Below are 22,546 nucleotides of genomic sequence, written 5' to 3'. Positions count from 1 at the left end.
GCCCAGCTCTGAGAACCTGATATACATAAGTTGTGTAGCAAAAAAGAAAGGAAGGAAGGAAGGAAGGAAGGAAGGAAGGAAGGAAGGAAGGAAGGAAGGAAGGAAGGAAGGAAGGCTACATCCACATCGGGACACAATAGTGATCTTATATCTCACAAACATTGAAGAGTGTTATGCTGAAGACATAATTTACTGAAACCAGTTGGAATAGACGTCTGTTGTTCTGGCCTGTCTGGTACCACCCTTCTTCCTTCTTCTGTTTTTGCATTTGGAAACTCCTTTCTGTTCTTCCAATCCTTTGGGGATTATCAATAAAAGTACTCTATGCTTTCCCCTAGCCAAACAGTAGGCAGGAAAGCTAAGCTAAGCTCATTAGCTCTTCTCTTTATGGAATTTTATCTTGAGTGGGGTGACACAAACATTAGAGGCACCAGGGTAAAAATGCCCATTAGTTCATGCTCCCTACATCCCTACCCACCCAGACCAGTTATAATTCTCTCTGGAGTCTGGATTCTTTTTCCCCACGTCTCTAATGGTTACTCCTGTAGCTTTCTAATCAATTCTGCATTCTGGTTGCTATCACTTAGCAATTGTTGGGTACCAAACCATCCCCAAATTCTATTTATTCTGGTTACAATTCTATGAATTAGAATTGGCACTGGGCTCACCTGGGCTCCCACCTGTGTCGTCTGGAGTCATCTTCAGGTCAGCTAGGCATTTGCTGGCTGCCAGTTGGGACAGCCTGCAAGGTGTCAGGGATGGGAAGAGTCCTGGACCATGTGTCTCTTGTCATCTAGCAGGCTGGCCTGGGCTTGCTCATATGGCAGTGACAGAGTTCCAAGTAGAAAAGTGAAAATGTGTGAAGCCTCTTGAACCCTCAAGGCAGGTTGGCACAAAGCTTCTTCTGCTTTATTCAGTCTGCCAAATCAAGTCAGGAAGCCATCCTAGATGCAAGATGTGGACAGTAGGTGCTTGTGACCTCTTGATGGAACTAACTACAATTTCACAATGCAAATGAGTAAGGATGCAAAAAGACAAATGATTGAGGGCACTTAATCTCCCACACCCTGAGTTGGTTTCTGCACCATATAGCTAAAGAACCTGATGTGCCAATGAAAAACCCCTTTAAAAGTACACCTCAGTACATTGCCATGCTCCTGTAACCTTATTGGTAACTCTGATTATGGGAGGACTGGAAGCCAACGTCAGCTCCCCTCTGGGATACAGAGCAAAAACTACCTCTTGTCCTTCATCCAAGTACATTGTTTCTTGAGAGGACTGCTTGTCATTGGTCTGTATCTCTCTTAGCTGTGCAGCCTCAAAGGGCCATCACCATCAATTATCTCATCTAACAGGTCTCCTGACATTCCAGCATGTTGCCCATTACGATACATACCAGTATGACTCGGTTCCCCACTGTGTTACTACTTCCTGCTGCATCCAGTGTAGCACTTGCTACAGACATTTGCATTTGCCTTTTGGGGCTATATATTGAATTTCTGTAAGTTACATTTTCCTTTTATGCAGCGCAGTGTCTTGGTAAGCTGTATCAATCACAGAGTAAGGCCAATAAATGCTAATATTAATGTGCACTGCTGTAGGTGTTTATTGCCAGTTTTCATCCAAGTTCTGACTCAGCCCAGCCCTCTTTAGGTTTGTGAGATCTAATAAGATCATAGCACAGGGTGGTATAGCTGCAGGCAGAACATTCTTCCTGCCAAATATATATATATATATATATTTACAGCAAGTTCATAAATTAACGTAGGGCACTGAGGCACCATGGTTATACACATGCATTTAGACAGAGCTCGCTTCAATTGCCTACCTTCCCTTCCAGCCACTGATTTCTCTGAGATGGTGCCAAGCTCTTGGTCAGATGTAGCTTCAGTGCTTCCCACCCTTTTGGTGTGAAATGATAATTAATATGACTTTACAGCTAAGGTGTTGTTCTACTTCCATTAATAACACCCATTATTCCAGGGTGTTTTAATTTGGTTATAAAAATTGACTCTGGAAGTGGAACTTGGCTTGGCAGTTTATTTTAAGAGCAAATGGTTTGTTTCTAATTTTTCTTTCAAAAGAAAAAAAAAAAGGTTATTTTTAAAGAAAATTTTGTGTTACTTTTGAGTTATATAAGCCCTGGACCAAATTTCTAAAATGCGGGTGTGATTTTGGATTTGTAATCAAGTTGGTCTCGTTCTCTGGTATCTCCACCAGAGCTGGGACGTCCCAGGGCTTCTCAGCTAGCTTAGGTCTGGCAGGACCCAGAGCTCTGCCACATCGCATAGGTTGGGATGAGAGGGCATTTCTTTTACATTGCTCCTCACACTTAAACATTAAATTATTTTTCAAGGTAACGGTTTATACAAGCTACTGACTGAACTGTGTTTGATAATAAGAGGTAACCCATTTTTACATTGTAATTTGATGGGTATTTTACTTTCTCATTGTAGATCTGCTGGAGGAGACCCACAGGAAAGATGAAGAAATGGAATCTCTGCAGGTAAAGTAAATTCTCCATTAGGGCAGGTGTCCTGGGGATAAAAACATTTGTTTTTCTGTTCTGTTAGCCTTTAATATTGTCACATAGTGATAACAAATGGAGTAAAAAAAACAACAACGAAAAAAAGTCAGAACTTTAAAGCCCAAGTTGGAATTTGCTGCCTTTTAGAAGTGTTTGAGAGCATTTATAATCTCCTAAAGCTGAAAGGCAAGTCAGCTTTCATGCTGCTCTTTAAAGGAACCCTTTATTCCTTGGTATAACTGCAGCATTAAGAAATGAAATCAACGTCTTTGCAAAGTCATTTCCCCCAAAACAGGGCTGAGGAATGAGGATGAATTCATGGAATCTACATATTCAAGTGAAAGTCAAAACTATTTTGCTCCATGAATGTCATCTCCCAGTGACCAAACCAAGAATATTAGCACATATGTGGACCTTAAGACATACCTTGTATGCCTCTCAATTCACTGTGGATTTACACACGTTTCTTGGATTGGAAAATTGTGTTTCAAAGGTTGTACTAGAATTTTAATTGACATTTCCATGGCATGAGCAATTGATGTTAACTTGGCATCTGACAGAAGTTCTCTTTCTTTCACATTGAGCTAACTTACAAATGGGTAACACAAGTGTCTATCTTTATTAGGGGAAACATAATCAGTTATATTTACATGACAGAACCAATTCACTTAATGTCACATTGTGGATTAAGAACAGTAAATACTTTGGACATTCAGAGTTCTTCTTGGGCCTGGAGGTGCAAGGCGGGACTGGAGAGGGACAGAATGAACTGGATTGAGCGCTTTCGGGTTAAAGATGTTTGCTCCTGGCAAATGAAAGGTGGGTCATGCAAGGCCTGAAGAGCAAGAGAAATGCTCTGTTATTGGGGATTCTTCTATGTGATGCTGTGTCTGATAAGAGGAAATTATGTAACTTATATAAAAATGATCAAGAAAAGTATAGTTCTATATATCTAAGAAAAGTGGCATGGGTTAGCCACAATTTTGTACACGTAAAATTCTTTAACGTCTTCAGCTATATTCAGGTATAAAAAGAAAGAGCCCTTGGTGGTCCAGTCTGGAGCTAGGGAAAATCTCAAGTGCATACTCGCCCTGAGAAGTTATTATCAGCAGTGCTTTTTGTTATAAAAAGCAAAGCTTCTATGTGCACTAGATGAGTGTACAGAGAAGGTAATAAAGGCTTTCTGAAGCATTTTGGTTATGCAATGCATCATGTTCGCCATAGACCCCAGAATATCATATATAAACATATTTATTGAGTACTTGGTACACATCTGGCCTTTTGAAATGGCAGCACAAACGTTTTTGAGTTTATTTCTGTCACAATATGAATGTTGGAACCAGTAATCCTGTTAAATTTAATAGCCTATGTTGCTTCTCAAATATTTATTAAATACTGGCAGCATTTTCTACCAAAATGTCTGTCGAGCACAATGGACTATGCCTGCTAACTGTGTGCATTTGTCAAGGGAGGGAATCCAACATGATGTCCCACAGCAGAAGAGTTCCATGTTGACACTTTGTGGTGGCAACTCATGCCTAATACTGATACTCTATTGAGAACAAAAAAGGAACTGACACCTCTCAGAGTGCACAAGAGTACAGGGACACATCACATAACGCCTTTCACTTTAAAGACTAGAGCAAAATATCTCAAAAAGTGCCTACATTACTGAGTTTCCATATTCAAACATAAATATCACAGATGTTAGTTTTAGGAAGACGTAGGTTGATGTCCTATGATCACACAATAGAACTTTGGGGAGGAAAAAAGACAAAGTAGCTTTTTTGTTTGTTTTTGTTTTTGTTTTTTTGTGTTTTTTGTTGTTGTTGTTTTTGGTGATTGACTGGGGATTGACAGCTTTGAGTTTTAAGTCCTGTCTGAGTCTCCGATTCATTGGGTAACCTTGAGTAGCTCAATTAAGTTTGCTGTGCTTATTTTTTCATCTGTAATGTAAAATCACAAAATGGCCTTCCAGAAGGGTTTAGTGTGGATTAGATTATCCCAGAAGGGAGAGCTAAATATTTAATTCCAATTTGCAGTGTTAGCAAATCCCCATGTATCCAAATTGGAGTCAATTTTATTTCCTCATTATCATCCTATAGTTATGTATAACAGACACTCTGCATTTCATATTATCCTCCTTAAGCGTTGTAGGTGTTTATTTATCTCTAAACCTTTCCCGGTTTCCTGTAACTGAAAGATGCTCCATTTACTCATTAAACAAATATTTATTGAGCACCAATTCTCTGTGCAAGGCATCGGGTGCTAGGGATACAAAGGCAAGTTGCGTAGACTGGATAGCTTCTTGCCCTGTACAACAGTGGAAAAAGAATGTTAAATAGGTGTTTATAATAAAATGTTTTTTAAAAAATGCTACTAGAGGGGATGTATAAGTCACTGGGAGCATATAACATGTCCACCTGCCTTTGTTTGGTGGAGATAATGGTAGAAGTGTGGGGGCTTGAAGGTGGGAAGGGTGACCTGAGGTACAGCGGCAAGACGATCCCAAAGAAAGTCCATATTTAAATGAAAACCATGAGTTAGCACTGGTAAGTTTGGAATGAAGATAAGAAAATGTTTAGGAAATGTGAAGGCCTGAGGTAAAAGAAAGCATCAGTGTCATGTTTAAGGAACCGGAAGAAGTTTTATATGGCAGAATGAGTGACAGAGAGGAGAAGCAAGACAGGAGTTTGGAAGGTAAACAGGACTTCGTGAAGGAGGGAGGATTTTACCTTCTGTATATGGGAAAACAACAAAGGGTTTGAAACAGGAGGACAATATGATCAAATTTGCATCTTTAACATATAACTGGCTGTAAAATCGTTGGGTGCAGGCAAGATTGAAATCAGGGAGACCAGTTAAGCAGATATTGGTGCAAATGTTGGCCAGAGATGCTAGTGACTTGGGTTGGGTAGTAACAGAGACAGAAGAGGAGTAGGTGGTTTCTTAATATATTTTAGGGTATAAAAATTCATGGAATTTTTAAATTGGTTGTTAGGAAGTAAAAAGGAAGGAGCTAAGAATGACTCTAGGTTTCTTGATTGGACAACTTCATGGATAGTGGTGTTAGTCAGTGAAATAAGGGAAAATTAATTAGTTCAATTTATGATACTTTCAGTTTAGGTACCTTGAAACATCCAGGTGGCAATGTCAGGAGGGGGATTCACATATGATCTCAGGAAGAGTTTGAACAGGACAGTCAGAATTTGGTGTCTTTAGATCTGGTCTCCATCTCACACAGACGCTACTAAATGTCATAGGACCAATAAGAACTCCCAGGGGGATAGGCAGAAAACAGCAAGATAGGAAAACTTAAGCCAGAACTCTAGGGAACACAAACACTTAAATAACAGGCTAAAGATGAAAATCCTGCAAAGGAGTCTAAGACATAAAGAAAATAATTTCTGGAGATCATAATGCCATGAAGCTTAGCCAAGAATATTTCAAAAGGAAAATAATCAATAAAACTGAATAAATATTTGTTAAGTCCTTGAATTCATTTAGCAAAGGAGTTTAGGTTTTGAAACAAAAATTTACTATACGAAGAATTGTAATTTCCTGTCATACCTACAAAATGACTCTGATGTCTTGCTTTCTCAAACATCCACATATTTAGCACAGCACCTCACCGTGGTAGGTATTCAGTAAATTTCGTCTGACTGAAGAAACAAATAAATGCCTCCATACATGTCTCTTATTTGTGTAGCACCTATTCCTGGTTCTCTCAAAGGCGCACCCATTAAAAAACAATAGCCATCTCTGTCCTAGAGTTCATATTTTGTTGAAAAAGTTTTGGGGTGACTTCCAAATTCTGTCATTCCTGGGCGCACACACACTTTCAGTCTCCCTCCTTTTTTCTGTCCTGCTCTATTCTCCTTTCTTTTTTGAACGTATTGAAGCAAAAGGTCAAGAAGTGAATAATTTGGCAGGAGTGGTATGAATCATTGTGATAGGAAAAGGATCAAATGGTGAGGGGGGCAGACAGCAGAAAGGAGAGTGTGGGAGGAATCAAACAGTGGAGACAAATGTATTTAACAGTGATTTTTACAAAGCATTTGGTCATTGGGAAAATTTTTTACTGGAGCTTAACATTGTCTGGCTCGGGTGTGCGTGTGTGTGTGTGTGTGAGTGATTCATTTGCTGTTACATTGTCCGCTGCTCTTAAAAACCAAGTATTATCTTGTATAAATGTGTGTGTGGTGCAGTATGAGTCCCATTTGCATATGGTTTTGAGGTACATTGATCAAGCAAATCCCTTCTTTCATCCACTGGAGATCAGCTGGGTCATTTTAAGTAGACGTCAAAGGTAATCCATTTTTTCTCAGTTTAGTTGAAAAGTGTTCAGTGACTGACACCTTACTTGTGATGGCTGGCAGTGGTAGGTCCTGCTGTTGCTTCTTGTTTTCATTTTTAAATCATCAACTTACCTCTCATCGATTTCTTTCTTTTACAGTCCTGTTGTTTTGTGGTTCCCAGAATGCAGATCGCTCCAAAGAGTATCATGCTTAGTGATGAACAGCTTTCAAATGCTACTAAGTCATTCACTAGACGAGTACATCTCTTGAAAACATGTATGCCCCTTCTTTCATGCAAACTTACAGCCATCTCACTTTTCATTTTCTTTTAAATGAGAAGACTAGATGATTATGAATATGATTGTTTCTATTCATTTTCCTCTTCTGCGAGGCCATCTTTGGGCCTTTTGAAGCAGTATTCGTATCTGTAAACTGGGGACACTAATAATACTGACTTCATAGGGTTATGGAGAGGATTAACTAGGATAAAAAGCGTATAAACCTTGGGGCCTGGCAGGTCCTCCATAAATATTGATTCCACACACTGACTGTTTATCTGCACCTACTATATGCCCGACCTGGTGCTGCATGCTGGGGACAAAGCAGTAAATGTGTCTGCCCTCCTGGAGCCACTTCCCCCCACCCCCGGCCTCCTTCCGGAGCCCCCTCTCTTTCTCCTCTCTCCCTCTCCTCTCCTCCTCCCATGGGTAACCAGGATTTTAAATTCAGATTTTGGTCAGATTATGCTAAAGGAAGTGTTTACATCTTTGGATAACTACTGAATATAATGGAAAAGTGAAATAATTCACAATGTAGTAGTAATGAAATTGATGATATGGGCTACACATGAATATCAATCACATTAAGAGGAAAAAGGAAACATTTTAGTTGTAGGCTCTATAATCTAAACATCACAAGTATTTCTGGACACTTTCTTCAGTATCAGTATTTTCATTAGAAATGAGCTGAATCCTTCATTTAATTTAAAAAATGATTCTATGTTTTTTTAAAAAGTAATACATTTTTCTCTGAGACATTCTAGAAGCTATGCCCTTGAAGGATAATTAAATGGCATTATAGGCATGCTATTTTTCAGATGACCCATAATTATATTTAATTTCTCTCCCAGATAGCTTTTAAAAATAGTCTGGAACCTTCCATTTGAGGGATATCATTTATTTTTGGGAAATGCTTTGGGAATGGAAGGGCAGGGGGTTGATTTTGTTTTTGTCTCCTAAATAGTGCTTAGGCAAAAGCATTAGAAATGAACAGGAAGGAGAAGATAATCTTTTCCTCAGCCATTACTTCATTTCAGCTACTTATGGAGTAGCCAGCCTATGGCAGCACAGTGTTTTTAAGAAAAGAAAAATAGAACTCAAATTTCTTAGTTCTCTTGGAACAAGTCTAATGAATATTAATATAGGGGTATTATAATATGGAAAAGAATTCCAGTGTAGAGTTGGCAGACACATCATTGGGGATTTACTGGGCAAGGAAAACCACCAAAGACAAAAAACTGACATGGACAAATAAATCGCCCTAGCAGAGGCTGGCATATCAAACATTAACATCTCGGGAGTCCCAGTAGATGGCCAGTTCTCCCGGTAAACAACCATGTGACAAACTGGGCCAGTGACAGACCAACTGGGTAATTTCTGTTGTTTTGCTGTCAGTCATGTTTGCCTGACTGTGGCGTGCCCATAACCTATACTTTCAAACCACATTGTGGTCTGGAGATTTTAGAGATTGTGGATAGAAATGCAAGGATGGGGCAGCAAAGAGTCCCTGAGTGACTTTAGAAGGGGGAGAGAGAGTGACCTGGGAGGTTGTGTTCCAACACTGGCTCTCCAGAAGAATCGAAGGATTGGTTAAAGCAGTTCTTAAAATTTCTGCAGAAATTCTGATTGTCTTGGTACTAAAGTACATTTCTAGACATCCCAGTTTAAATACATTGATACATTGGGATTGACTCTTTAAGGCTTTATTAAACTAAAGAATAAATTCAGTATCCTGCTCATCCCTGGGATAACTCACAAGAGTTATAATGGAACTTACATAATTCTAGAAACCAAAATGTGATGCATACCTACTTATTCTTTCCGAGATGCAGTCCTCGGAATGTAAGCAAATCACTATCTTTTTCTGATACATGATTTCTTAAAAAAACTGTTCTAAGCAATGACATAAACAAAACAAAACATGGGTCACTGTGGGGGGTGGGAGGTTTGAGCAACACTTTCAGGACAAGGCAAGTTGGTGGCTCATTAAAAATCTCTCTTTTATTAAAAGCTGAGAAGTCTTATCAAGCCTTAAATTCGGTTCGAGGTCTTAACAGACATGATACATAATCAGTCTGTATTATAAGGTCAAGCAAGGTCTCAACCAATTAGGTTTGTATACTTCAATTTACTACATTAGGAGGCCTCGGGAGAGCAGGGAACCGAGCTCAGTAAAATAGATTCCACTGGAAATTTTATCATCCTATTTTACCTGAAATTTGCAACTTAGTTTTATTTCCAAATTTATGACAGAATTTAACTTGAAAATAGAAAGCCTTGAGAGTGAAGTATTCTTGTGTCTGAATAATTGGAAGTTGATTGACTAAATCATTTTCTTTTGAGGATAAAAAATATGAAAATGTGGTCGGTTCTGTTTCTCCTGAGGGATGCAAAGCACAGGTCCTCAGGATCCAGCAGTCTTCTTGAGTCAAGCTTCTAAAAATGTCTCAAAAAAAAAAAAAAAAAAAAAAAAAGGCACCATTTGGATACATTTAAAACTGCAAAAACTGTGTCCTCTTTGAGCTCAAAAGCCCAAATTTTACTCCGTGACTGGAAGTCTAAAAAACTTGGTAGTGAAAATGAACCAAGTATGTTACAGATTTTGCAAATTGCTCCCAAGGGGGGAAGTTATTTTATCTATCTCTGTACACTATCCCCTTTGCAGTTGACTGCATGCAAAGCAATATTTCCATAAAACATGGAGTTTTGTCAGAGTCTGAGTTCTGGGCTTCGTGGGCACAGGGGCTGATGTGAAGAGCAGCTTACATTTTCCTGTGAAAAATGAAAGTAATCTAAGCACATTATGAAGTTTTGCAGTGTTGAGCTTGTCAGAGAGTTTTGCCATGTTTCCAGAGTCAACTGTCACCTGGTAGTTGGAGGCAATTTCATTTGCATTGCGGATTAAGTGATCACTACGACACTGTTCTACATCGTGCGTATCTGCTGTTTTTCTCACGTTACATTCCTAGATAGGGCCTTCAACTTTAGACAGATAACTGTGTGTCTTAATCAGTTCAGGCTGCTATAACAAAAATACCTTAAATTAGGTAACTTGTACTAGTAACATTTACTTCTCACAGTTCTAGAGGCTGGGAAGTCCAAGATCAAGGCAGATGCAATGTTCGGTATTTATGCTGGTAGGTGGTGAGGGCCTCCTTCCTGATTCATAGATAGCCACTTCTGGCTGTGTCCTCACATGGCACAGAGCAGAGAGAGCGCGCTGAGTCTCTTGAATAGGCTCTTTTATGAGGGCTCCACCCTCATGCCCCCACCTCCTAATAGTATCATATTGGGGATTAGGATTTCAACCTATGAATTTTACGGGCACTCAGACGTTCAAATGTAACACTGTGTGCTCCATTTTGTCTTCCATCTCTTGATAACATTGACAGTTGTGGAAAGCAATATTTTAAGTAATGGCTGTAGTTTGCAACAAATTTGGAAACAGTTGCTCATCAATAATACATTTCAGGTTAAAACAGTTTCCATTGCCTCATAAAACAAATCTTTGAGGTCTGAAGCATTAAGACATCATTGAAAGAAATTAGAGTTCTCACTTCTGGGGCTCTCCCATCCCATCTTTGGCTGATTTTCCAGAATATAAAGAAACACTGCAGAGGATTTCCCCAAGCTGGAGTCTTGAAAACTCACTAAGATTATGTTTCACTCTATTAACAAATACTTATTTAACACTTCTTAATTCCTGTCAAGATTGCATTAAATCCACCCCAAGGGTGATGGTCTGTGCATCAAAGAAGGGGAAAAACAGGCCCTCTGATTTGTTAATGAATGATATTAATAGCTAATGAGCAATTCTTTTGTCATGCCCTATGCTCAAACTTCTCAATATATGTCATTTATTCCTTATAACAATTCTATAAGAGATACTGCTATTCTCATTTTACAGATAAAGAAGCTAAGGCATGCAGCTTGAGAAGCCCGTAAGTGGCAGGGCTATCACTTACTTATATTAGAGTCTGCCTGGCTTCCCTACCACTGTGCTTAATGCCTCCTGAGCTTATGGAGAACTGAATTGCTACACTTTGTTTATTTGTTTAGGTTCCTGGCCTTTCTTTTAATTTCTTCCTTGTTTTTTTTTCCTATGAGAATGATTCATTAGCAAGCATATTACACATTTAGTGTGGTAAAACACTAGCTGACTTCCTACCTCCTCAAAAACGAGACTATAAGAAACTAAATACTTTTTAGAAAGTGCATTAAATAAGTCAGGCAATACTGGAGATTTAGTGAAACTTCTCACTGCCTTTCTATATCTTTAAAACTATGCATAAATCTAAGCTTAAATGCACATGGCAACTGGGACAGTGTCATATAAATATAAATATATATGTATGTATATATTTGGCCATTGGCACGTGAGGAAGATTTTCATCCCTGGTGCGAGATTACGAACAATCCAGTAATCTCGAGCACTTCTAGGAAGGAGAAGGGATCATTTTTCTTTTTCCATTCTGCACCTTTTCTTTTTGCTTATTCATCATGTTTTAAATAAACAGACTGAAGAAAGTTGTTATTAAAACCCTCCTCGGGCTTCTTCAATTTCAGTTTTAAACCAGGTTCAAAATATTCTGGCAAAAATTAAAGGCAGCATTGAAAATGTTTGCATAAATTTTAAATTGTGCAAAAAAGTGATAAAACTAAAGCAAATCAGCCAGAGATGGGAATGGGAGATAGCCCCAGAAGTGAGAACTCTACTTTCAATGATGTCCTCTTAATGCTTCAAACCTCAAAGATTTGTTTTATGAGCTGAAAGAATGACTAATAAGCATCTCTTCTCTATCTTTGACTTCTTATCATAATCAGTGATTATTTTGGTTTCAAAAAAATTGATTCTGAAGTGCATTCCTTTCCAAGAGTATCTACATTACAAAATTTAATTTGTTAGAAGTTTAATGTTTACTTTAATAAATAACATTTAATGTCTGTTAACAATATTTCTGTGTTTGCTCATAAAAATGAAATAGAAAAATATTACCTACAAGAGACTCCATGTCGTTACCACCCTCCGGTTGTAATTGAAATCCCAACATTTCATTTCACTGTGAGAAAAGAACTAATAAATTTGTCCCGAGTGAAACGGGAGTGGGGGGGAGAGGCCATTTATGAGCTCGGTGATGAATCTAAGCTCCTGCAGCCTCAATCTAAAAGAGGTGGAAAAGCAGCACACAATAGAGGTGCCATTTATCTGCACAGCTAATTAAGTGTAGGTCTCTGCCGCCCTTTGTCCTGTCTTCTGAGAGCTCCCTGGTGGTCATGACTGTGTGCCCGGCTGGCCTACTGTCAGACCCAGAAGTCAGAGGGGTTGCAACTTACGTAAGAAAGGCGTATGGCAAAAAATGTAATCCCTTTTATTACAGAGTAAATAAATATAAAAATGTGTATCAATAACAGTTTTTGTTTGAACATTAAATGTATTGTGAGATAGCATGTGTTTTGTTATACTGTCACCTGACATCTGTTAAAAATAAGGTTCTGGAATGCTGTTCTGGAATGAATAATTTTGAGAAAGAGGCTCCGGAACAGTTTTCCAGTGTATCCCCTAACCTTCACCAAACACACACACAGACGAAATAGCCCCTGATGGTAATAAAAAAGCATTTATTGTCTATCTGCTCATAAAACTTCACTGTCAGCATATGGTATTTCCATTAGTTCCATTTTGCAGAGTTGTTAAATATATATATATATTTAATGTGATCTTTAATTTGCTTTTTTGAGAGTTAATATGGACTCCTTTGAGTCAGGTGGACGTGAATTACAGTCTAAGCTCCAACATTTAATCACAGTGTGGAATTCGATACATTTAATACCTGTGAGTCTGTTTTCTCTGACTTTAAATGAATGAAGTTAATAATGTTCGCCAAGGGAGAGTTTTTGTGAGCATTAAATGAGAACATATGTGGAAAGCACCCGATACAATTTTTGGCAAATAATAAGGTTTTAATAGCATTTTGGGTTTTTTTTTATTTTATACTTTTTGGTAATTTAAAGGGATTGTTTCATTAACAGCCACAGCACACATCCCAGTGTCCCTTTTGTTCCTGAAATTAAACCCTTTTGTCCCCGGAGCTTTGCATGTGCTACTGTCTCGATCATGCTTTCCCTTAGCTCTTTCACTGATGGCTCATTTCATCCTGTTGAGTTTCAGCGCAAATGTCACCTCTTCTGGGAACTGACCCTGACCAACCTTGTCTAAACTGAACCTCTACCCTCATCACCTCCCATCAGTTCCTGGGTGACTTCTTTATTCATGTCTTTCCTCCTCCTTTGGAATTTAAGCTCTGTGAAGAGACCTTATATCCCTTGTCTATAGCTGTGTACCCATTCTCCAACATGGAGCCTGTGTGGATGAATGGATTAATTAAGTAAATGAATAAGTGAGTGGAAGGGAGGAGGGAGAGAGAAAGGAAGCAAGAAAGGAAGGATGGAAAGACATTGGAAAGAAAGAAAGAATGATGGATAAAAGGAGTAAAGGACAAAAGGAAGAAACTTATGTGGTCTGTGGAATGGCTTATATTCTGGGTACTATATGTATATATGCATATACAACTTTTAAATTTTGTTTTAAAGCTTAAAAGTTGGATAAAATCTTTCTGGTTCTTATTCTCTTGACACTGGTCAGTGTGTTTCACCTCATCCTCTCCTTCCAGAACCTTGAACGGTTTGCCAGGGCAACCTCTGTGAGTCAGGAAGTAATTCTTAGAGGATAACAACACCTTAGAACAGAGGGTCACTGAACTTCCTGTAAAGGGCAAAACTCTAAATATTTTCAATTTTGCAAGCAATATGTTGTCCCACAACTCAACTCTGCCATTGTAGGATAAAAGCAGCCATAGACCGTATGTAAAGAAGTAAATGGGCTATGTTCCAATAAAACTTCAGTTATGGAAACTGAAATTTGAGTTTCATGTCATTTTTCCATGTCATGAAATACTATTCTTACATTGAATTTTTTTCTAGCCCAGTGAAAATGTAAAAACCCCTCTTAGCTCATGGACCTATGAAATCAGGCAGTGGGCTGCATTTGACCCACTGTCCAATTTTGCTGACCCCTGCCTTGGAATGAACTGGGTTAATGGTTATCTCTCTTAGGAATGTTTCCCTTCTGAAAGATTAACTGAAGTGGAGAGAGTCAAAGAATAAATTTTTGAGTTCTTCCCCAAAGAATAAATTTCCATTGATAGAATTTTAAATAATTTTGCAAATGGAAGGAAAGTATAATTTTGAGTAATCAGACCTTCCTGAACTCCTCAGCTCACATGCTTCAGCGCTTCATTATCTGCAGGTAAGGTTGTGAGTGTTAAAAGTAGTTTTCATTACCAACCAAAACTGCCCAGGTGTGTCTGTTAACAAGCTCCCATCTCATTTATTCCTTCATTTAATAGACTTTGGAATTTAGGATCAATTCCTTCCAGGAATGATTTTTTGAAACCAAGACAGTGGAGGATACTTTCAACTAAATCACTACTTATTTATAAGCCTGAGCAGTAAAATGTTTTAAATTTCGCATAATGATTTTCCTAAAATTTGTGCCTTTAAGTGGGATGAGGAATTATTTTGGGGTCCATTTTAAAAGGACAGCATGATACTATTTTCTCCAAATGCAAAAGTTAAAACTGTATTTGAAATTATTATAGTCCTATTAGTATTATTTTTATAGCTATTATTATTTATAGCGCTTTTGATTATTTTAGCACAATAGAGCTTTCCAGTGTTTTTTCTTTACTCACATACATCTCTCTTAAACAGCCAAAGCTACAGTTTAAAATTCCACCTTGGGAAGATGCTAGTCAGACTGCAATGAAAAATCAGAATGAAGCTCAATTTGAAGAAAAAGCAGTTAAGTATTTCATGGATAGGAATGTTTAGAATATTTAAAACTGGATAGTCAAAATACATCTTCTTTATTTTAGGATATACAGGATAAGTCAGCCTTCAGGTATGCTTCCCAGAAATGCAACTGAAAACTAAGTTATTGGGGGTTTTTCTCTCAGTTTTCTTAGATACTAAGAATAGTGCACCGTTGATTATTGGAGTACAGATAATCTAAGGTTAGTTTTAAATCCTTTAACCACCTATCCCTTTTTTTCTGTGCTTGTTTATTAGGAAATGGTGATTAATATAGGTTGAATCTTAGTCAAACTGAATTAGAAAATAAGAAAAACCTAACTCATGTCAGCCAGATACATTATTTAAAACTGTCAGTTTATGTCTTGATTATCCTTATCAGTAGACTCTCTCTTTAGTATAGATTAGTGAGAAGTAAATGGACACAGAAGGAATATGGGAATGAGAGTGAGACAGAGTCTCTAGTAGAATGTTCCTTGTGCTTTAATTCCTGAAAAGAATTGAGTAAATGACTCTACATGTAAATTAGGATGTGGATTATTGAAATTGCTCAAAGGTAAGCAGTTTAATTCCCAAGGTGGACTGGGTGCCCGTATCATTTAATGACTCAGCTATGTGATTTGCATGATAGTTAAAAATCAAGTTCTGTGATTCAGATATTCAGGAGGAAGGAGCTGGAGACAAAACAAAGGGTTCTATGGTTATGTGGGTTTCCTTGTGAACATTCTTCACCTAGAAGCCCAGGAGATACATACCCTTGAGGGAAACAAAGGAGATGTCAGCCTCAGGGAGTCTCATTAGATAAGCTATTTTGGTGGCAGTCAAATACACACGCTGAAGAAAAAGCATGTCCTATGGTTTCCCACAAGTTCTGCATGACACAAATCTACTTGTAAATTATGCCATGACCATCACAGCACTATGATTTGCATAAGAGTTCAGAGCATATTCAGCTGATATATGACTAACCTCACAACTGGAGACATGCACTTTATTTCTTAAAATGTAAATCCTTCAAAAAATTATGGTGTGTTGGTTTCTAGGCTGTTGGCTTTTCCCGCCTACTACTCAACTCCAGTTTCTGCCTCTCTCTTGGGGGACAGTCAATCTTTGAAGTTACATTGGTTGTCATTTGCATTGCTCCTAACCACCATCATAGCCTTTCTATTACCTGCCAATAATTTTTAGTTGTTCCCCAGTCCAAATGTCATTCACTGAACTTTCATTACCTGTTACCAGCACTCTCACTGTGGAATTGAGCAATTCCAGGAGAAAAATAATTCTGTCTTCTGCCCTTCATTTGGTTTGTAGTCTCATCCTGTGCGTATACACCTATGCATCACATTCCATTTGTGCTTAAATTCTTCATTTTAAAGGAAAAAACACAAACAAGCAAAAAACACATTTGTTTGCTTTGTGGTCTGGAATATAAAGGCTAAATCTGAGATATTTTAGTATTAGTTTCATAAAGTGGACTGGAAGTGTTTACAGGGATGTTAAGCAAAACCCTTACCTAACTTCTTGGGCTTCATTTTCCAGCATGAAATCTGTTGAAACAAACCAACAGAGCCCCATTTCCGTACATTTACCTTCATCTCTCTCCTCCACCCCACTTGTATTCCTCAGCCCACAAACCCATGCACACATCCCACTTTAGGATAAATGCAATCTCAGCCTTTCCTGAACAGTGTCAGACTGAAGTACAGTGGTCAGTAATGTCCTCATAACAAACGAGACCACAAATCCAAACGCCAACATGGGATCTAACGGAAGAAAGCTACGGAGGCACAGCCAGATGCCTCTTCTGTCCACCCAGGGGAATGGTGGTCAATGAGAGACCAGATCAGAAACATGGAGCATACCCTTTGATTCTGTGTGGAAATGTGATAGTTTCTGCTTCTGATTGTCCACTTCCTGGGTGAAAAGCAGATACAAAGGAACATTACTGGGTATTCCTTCTAGGCAAGGAAATGATGCATCCTTTTAAACTGGCTTTTCATGATAAGTCAAAATGTTGGGTGTGGGGTTTATGGACAGCTTCTTAGACACAACCGTGATGCCTTGTGGTTTTCTTTTCAGTATTTGCTTTGTTGTTTTGGACCCTGAAGTAGATTATTTGAAAAAGGTTCATGAGCATCTAATGAAATGAGTTAACAAAGATTGACTACAGGTATTTAATGATGGCTAAATCAAACACTGGATAATTGAGAAACCACTGCACATTGTCTGATTCCATCCATCCTAATTTTTCAAAAGTATGAAATAACTTTGTCTGACTTTTAATGGATAAAATGCAATTTTATGTATAGATTGTTAATTCATTTGATAGTTTCACAGCCAACTTACTCTATATTCTAAAGCTTTTTTTGTGTTCCAACATTCAGGTTGTTGGCGATTCTTATCTCTATTTTATTTTCACTTATTTTAAATCTCTGTGTGAAATTGCTAATCTTTTTGTGATGATTAATAAAGGTCTTTTATTTCATTTTAATGTCTTGAAGCTTGGAAAAGAATACATTTGAAATTATTTCTAATTCTTTTAATTATTAAAAAAGGATTGACAATTTGTTAAATGTAATGGATTGCTGTGTGGAAATGCATAGAGGAAAAATATACATCTTTGCATTTCATTTTATACCCTTCATGTAGGAAGTAGTAGCTAAAGAGTGAGTGTTGATTAAACAGAGTTAACACTGACAGGAAAAATGTCATGCAGTGGTCTCTCGGGGTGAAGCTGAGTGGATTTTTCTTCTGGAAGGAGGCATTGTGCTTTTAGAACAGTGATGGGAGGGAGTCCTCATTGTTGTTTTTTCTTTTTGAAAATTATATGTCTATCACAGAGCTTCAGTCCCAGAGAAGTTTCCAGAATTATTTTATACTCTTAAAGCTTCTCAGAATTGGAAGGGATAGAGACTCTTGTTATATTTTTATGCCAGTATTGTGCTTTTTCATATGCTAATGATATATTTAAAGCATTCTTGGAAAATTCTGCATTATTCTGATAAAGTCACTAGACCTGTTCAACTATACTTAACCAAATGCCGAACAACTCTGATTATTTAGACGTATAAAGCTTCTAATTCATTCCTTGATGGAATGGATGAATCAATGTGTCTAATTGATTGGCTCAGCTGAATGAAATGAACTGTTCATGAACAGGGATTCAGATACCAAAGATCCATTTAGTGTTCTTTTCTTAACTTGGCCTACAAATTTTTGCCCATCTCTAATGATGCTAATCAACTTGCTTTGGTTCATTTATAAATTTCAGTGTACACCCCATTATGACCAAGTAACAAAAGAATATATACAGCTCAAGGCAGGTTACTAAGCTCATCATAAAAAGTTAAAATACATATTTAAATTTTTTTTTCAATTACAGTTCACATAGAATATTATATCAATTTCAGGTATACAACATAGTGATTAGACATTTGTATAATTTACACAGTGATCCCCCTGATAAGTCTAGTACCCATCTGACACCAGATAGTTATTACAATATTACTGACTATATTCCCTATGCTGTACTTTACATCCCCATGACTGTTTTTACAATAAAATACACACTTTTATAGTGCATATGCACTATAGGTCTCCCCCAAAAATATAACTCTCTCTAGTTATATTTATATAACTCAATCTCTCAAGTCCAGAATGAATTAAAACATTATGTCCAGCAGCGTTATTTTCATTTAAAAATTAGTCTGTAATATTCGCATTGGTAAGAACTGTTAGTCATCGGTAAGAACATTGTGAGTCACTGACTATGCAGTGACTACACATGTACTTTAAGAGTAGCATTAAAATAGTTGTTGCCATTTTACGTGTTTCTTAGACTTTCCCCTCCTTAGAACCAAAGGGTAGTGGGAAAGAGACTATCCAATCACAAAAACAAAACAAAGCAAAACAAAAAACCAATAGCAATAAAATACGTTAGTTCCCCCAAGAACTTTTCTTCTTCAAAATACTTGAAGGAAAATTTTCCTTTGGTTTTTGTATAACCTTCCACCCCAATTGTTTCTTTCCTTATTTTTGATGGTATTTATCTAGAAATATTTCATACAGGAGAAATAGATTTGGTTTAATAAAATTATTTATTTCTATAATATTCTTAGATCTTATTTCAGGTGTTTTTATTTAGAGTGAAAGAACTTGAAGGCCCATGGGTGGGTGGGCTTCAGAGAGTCTGCAATTCCCCTAAAAGTGTATGCGGAATTGTGTGTGTGTTGTGGATAATGTACATTTTCCTGGGGACAAGTTCAAATTTAATTAGACCCTCAAAATCCATGACTGCAAAAATAAGAACCATGGATTTTTTAAACCACCTGAAATAGCACGATTACAGTGAGAATGTCTTTCTTACTTCTGGAGGTTGTCTTTGTCTCTACTTCTCCCACCTTTAAAATCCCCCTTTTAGTGTCCTAATGATACATTTTTTTTCTTTCAGAATCCAAGCTCAGGTGGGGAAGGGGGTTGTGATGGGGGAGTAGGGAGTGTGTTGAACTTGCAGCTTGAGCTTGAAGGTAAAATCTGTTTAATTGGAGATTAAACTACAACAACCAAACACTACAATTGCAGTTCTAATAAGAGTGGGAGAGGTTAAGAATATAATTTATTTTGGTATAATTATATATTCATTCTAGGACATATACTGGCAGTTTTTCATAGGATGTATCAATGTCCATTATTGGCTTAAGTTACCTCCATTTTAATAATAAGAACATGAGAGGAAGTATGCAGATGTTTTGAGAATAAGGGTTTGCAATAGCCTGATTCTTTTATATGCAGAATTATAATAACTAATCTTGTCTGCCAAAAAAGAAGTCAAGTACAAATAACAGTTTAAATTTTCAAAATGCATTTCTTTAATTTTAAAAGCAAGTTAATAAGTTCATAAAGACTAGGAGTAGTTTGTGGGGTTTTGGTGTGTGTGTGTTTTTGTTTTTCATTTGTAGTCTTGAAATTAAGACCAAAAAACTACAATATAGACAAAGCTCATGAATTGGCAGCAGTGGCTGGTGTCTTATTAGTTGTTGTTGATTGGAAAATTGAATTATTTAAATTTAGATTAATGAAACGAATTTTTATATTTCCTGAATTTCCTCATTTTCTGAACATGCACATTTTTCGTGGAAAGCCATTTTGAAATGAAGTAGGTTATAGACATAAGTAAATTGCATCAAAATAGATTATTTATCGACCTTTGTACTTTAATAAAATGGGGTTTTGTAGACCTTTTGTTTTCATAGTCTTATAGACTAGGCCCATGTCTTAGTCAACTCAGGCTGCTATAGCAAATTACCACGGATTGGGTGGCTTAAATAACATTTATTCCTCTCAGTTCTGGAGGCTGGGAAGTCCAAGCTCAAGGTGCTGGCAGATTTGAATCTTGGAGAAGGCCCTCTTCCTGCCCTGTAGATTGTCAAATTCTCATATGTCCTTACGTGGCAGAGAGCAGAAAGAGAAACAAGCACTGTTGTTTCTTTTCTTACAAGGGCACTAATCCTATCATGAGGACTCGAGCCTGGTGACCTAATTACTTCCCAAAGGCCACATGTCCAAATTCCATCACACTAGGGGTTTCAGCACATGAATTTTGCAAGGATACAAGCTTGTAGTCCATGGCAGTACGTTATTCTTTTAAAGTCCTGGAACAAATATTCAAGTAAAATGAAGAAACTAATACATAAATTTTGTCTTTGGCAAATGCCAAGATAGGAATTAAGAGACAATTTAATTCAATTCTGCTTTCACATCATTTGAGATTACTGATTTCAATCGAGCCATATGTATGCTTTTAAAATATGCTAATCCTAAATAATATGAGCCCACAAATACATAGTATGGGGAAAACTTAAGGCCCAAACAGTGGCTGTGAATATTTTGAGCCTTCTGAGATGGTTCGTATAAAGGTTATTTTTGTCTCTATAAGGCATCTAATGAGGCTCTGTTAAGTCTGCAAAGGATGATAGAGTATTGCTGAATGGCTTTGTCCCAGGTACACTATGAGTAAGATGGCTGGTAACAACAGACCAAAGGCCACTTGAGGCATTATATGCATCTATTATGACACACTCATGTGGCAGTACACAAGTCACCAGCAAAATAGCAGTTATTTCATGGAACTTGTGGGGGCGAGGGTGAGGTTCTCTCAAGTATGCCAACAAAATGTAATTAAACTCATTATATTGCTAAAAAACATCTGCTTTGGGCTAATTTTGCATAATTTATTCATGTAACTCGTGCCCACATAGCCAAATGTCTGAAGGGTAAAAATGTTCAACTCAGTTTTCCAGTTTGAGGATTGGAGGTTGAGTTGCAGAAGTCCTCAAAAGCAAGACTGGGAGTTGTGTTAGGTGATGCTGGGAGCAAGGAGGTGAAGGCCAAGTTCTGTCTGCTCCTAAGTGTCCTGGGTCATGGCAGTCCCTTCACCATGAGAGACCTGAGCTGAGTGGCTCTCTATACTATTTCCCCTCTCCACCCTTTCCCTCTGAGGACTAAATGGTTAATTTGGTTAAACAAAAAGAAACCCAGATTTCACACATCTCCTCCAACTGCTTACAATGAGAGAAAAGAAAGAAAAATGGCCTTGACCATCCTGAAAAAGATGGCATCCCACCTTAAATCTTCAGACTCTCCTTCTCAAATTCAGCCCTTTTTATTTGTTAAAAACTCCCTGTATGTAGCTATCAGCTCTGAAAAGAGTTGAGAAATGCAACCACTGGATTGAAAATGCAGCTATTTTCTCTCAATCATGGAACTTTTTAAAGAATATTGTCAATGACTCTTTTTCAAACTGATTTCTGTATGAGTAATGTAAGCCCATCTGAGTTCAGGATTGGCTGCATGTAACGTATCTTTCTAATTTATTGTTCCTGCCTTGTTTTAATTACAATTTACCTCTTAATTTTAATTGACGAAGTATTCTTATGTTTGAACTTGACTTTCCTGTGCGATCACACTTTGTGCTGTACACCTAATTGAGAGCTGGTATTTGTGTTACATTCCTTTTTTATATCACTACTATTGCCTAGTTCTGGTTGATATTGTCAAATGTATTTAATATAATATACCCTTAAGTAGATAAATAATTTTACCAATGAAAAAGTGGTAAAATCTATTCCATTTAGTAATTGCATCTGAATTTGTGGTATTTACTGTTAAATTAAACCTTGTAGTCCTAACACTCGCCGAGATGAGAAAAGGCATAGTGATCCTTTCATGACTAATTCTGTTGTAGAGATCATCCTAGGTAGGAGGTTTCATTTTTAACATTTAAAAATAAATTATTACTAATAGAGAATGAAGAGAAAATCTGAAAATTAAGTAAACTTGTAATGATTTTGATAGCTTTGTTTTTATAATTATATATTATGCTTTCTTTTCAGGACCGTGTGAATGTGTTAGAAACGGTAAGTTGGGGCATTTTCTGTCTCCTGTCAGTATTACTGCTCTGTCCTGATGTGGATTTGCATTCCAAGCACTCCCCAAAGGAAACAGTACCAGAAAGCATTTCTAAAACTACATCTAAGTATCAAGGGGGGAAATAAGCTAAAATGAAAGGTATGTGG

The 22,546-nt window shown here is 37.4% G+C and overlaps 1 protein-coding gene across 9 annotated transcripts in view; it reads left to right on the top strand.

Annotated features, from left to right (window-relative positions):
* Nucleotides 1-22,546, top strand: part of CEP128 (centrosomal protein 128) — a 345,597-nt gene that overhangs the window by 272,549 nt on the left and 50,502 nt on the right. For 6 of the 9 annotated variants that reach the window (XM_074327098.2, XM_074327095.2, XM_074327093.2 and 3 more), the window contains 3 exons: nt 2,457-2,506; nt 14,874-14,963; nt 22,364-22,387. In XM_074327098.2, the coding sequence (XP_074183199.2) occupies nt 2,457-2,506; nt 14,874-14,963; nt 22,364-22,387 (164 nt within the window). The remainder of the gene's footprint in view (nt 1-2,456; nt 2,507-14,873; nt 14,964-22,363; nt 22,388-22,546) is intronic. The other 3 variants (XM_074327096.2, XM_019731122.3, XM_088797438.1) reach the window with 2 other exon arrangements.

This window comes from Rhinolophus sinicus, chromosome 3, assembly GCF_057876585.1.
Source record: "Rhinolophus sinicus isolate RSI-liver-muscle chromosome 3, RSI-T2T, whole genome shotgun sequence".
Lineage (NCBI taxonomy): Eukaryota > Metazoa > Chordata > Mammalia > Chiroptera > Rhinolophidae > Rhinolophus > Rhinolophus sinicus.
Note: the sequence above shows the minus strand (reverse complement) of the source record. Positions and strands in the feature narration are given on the sequence as shown.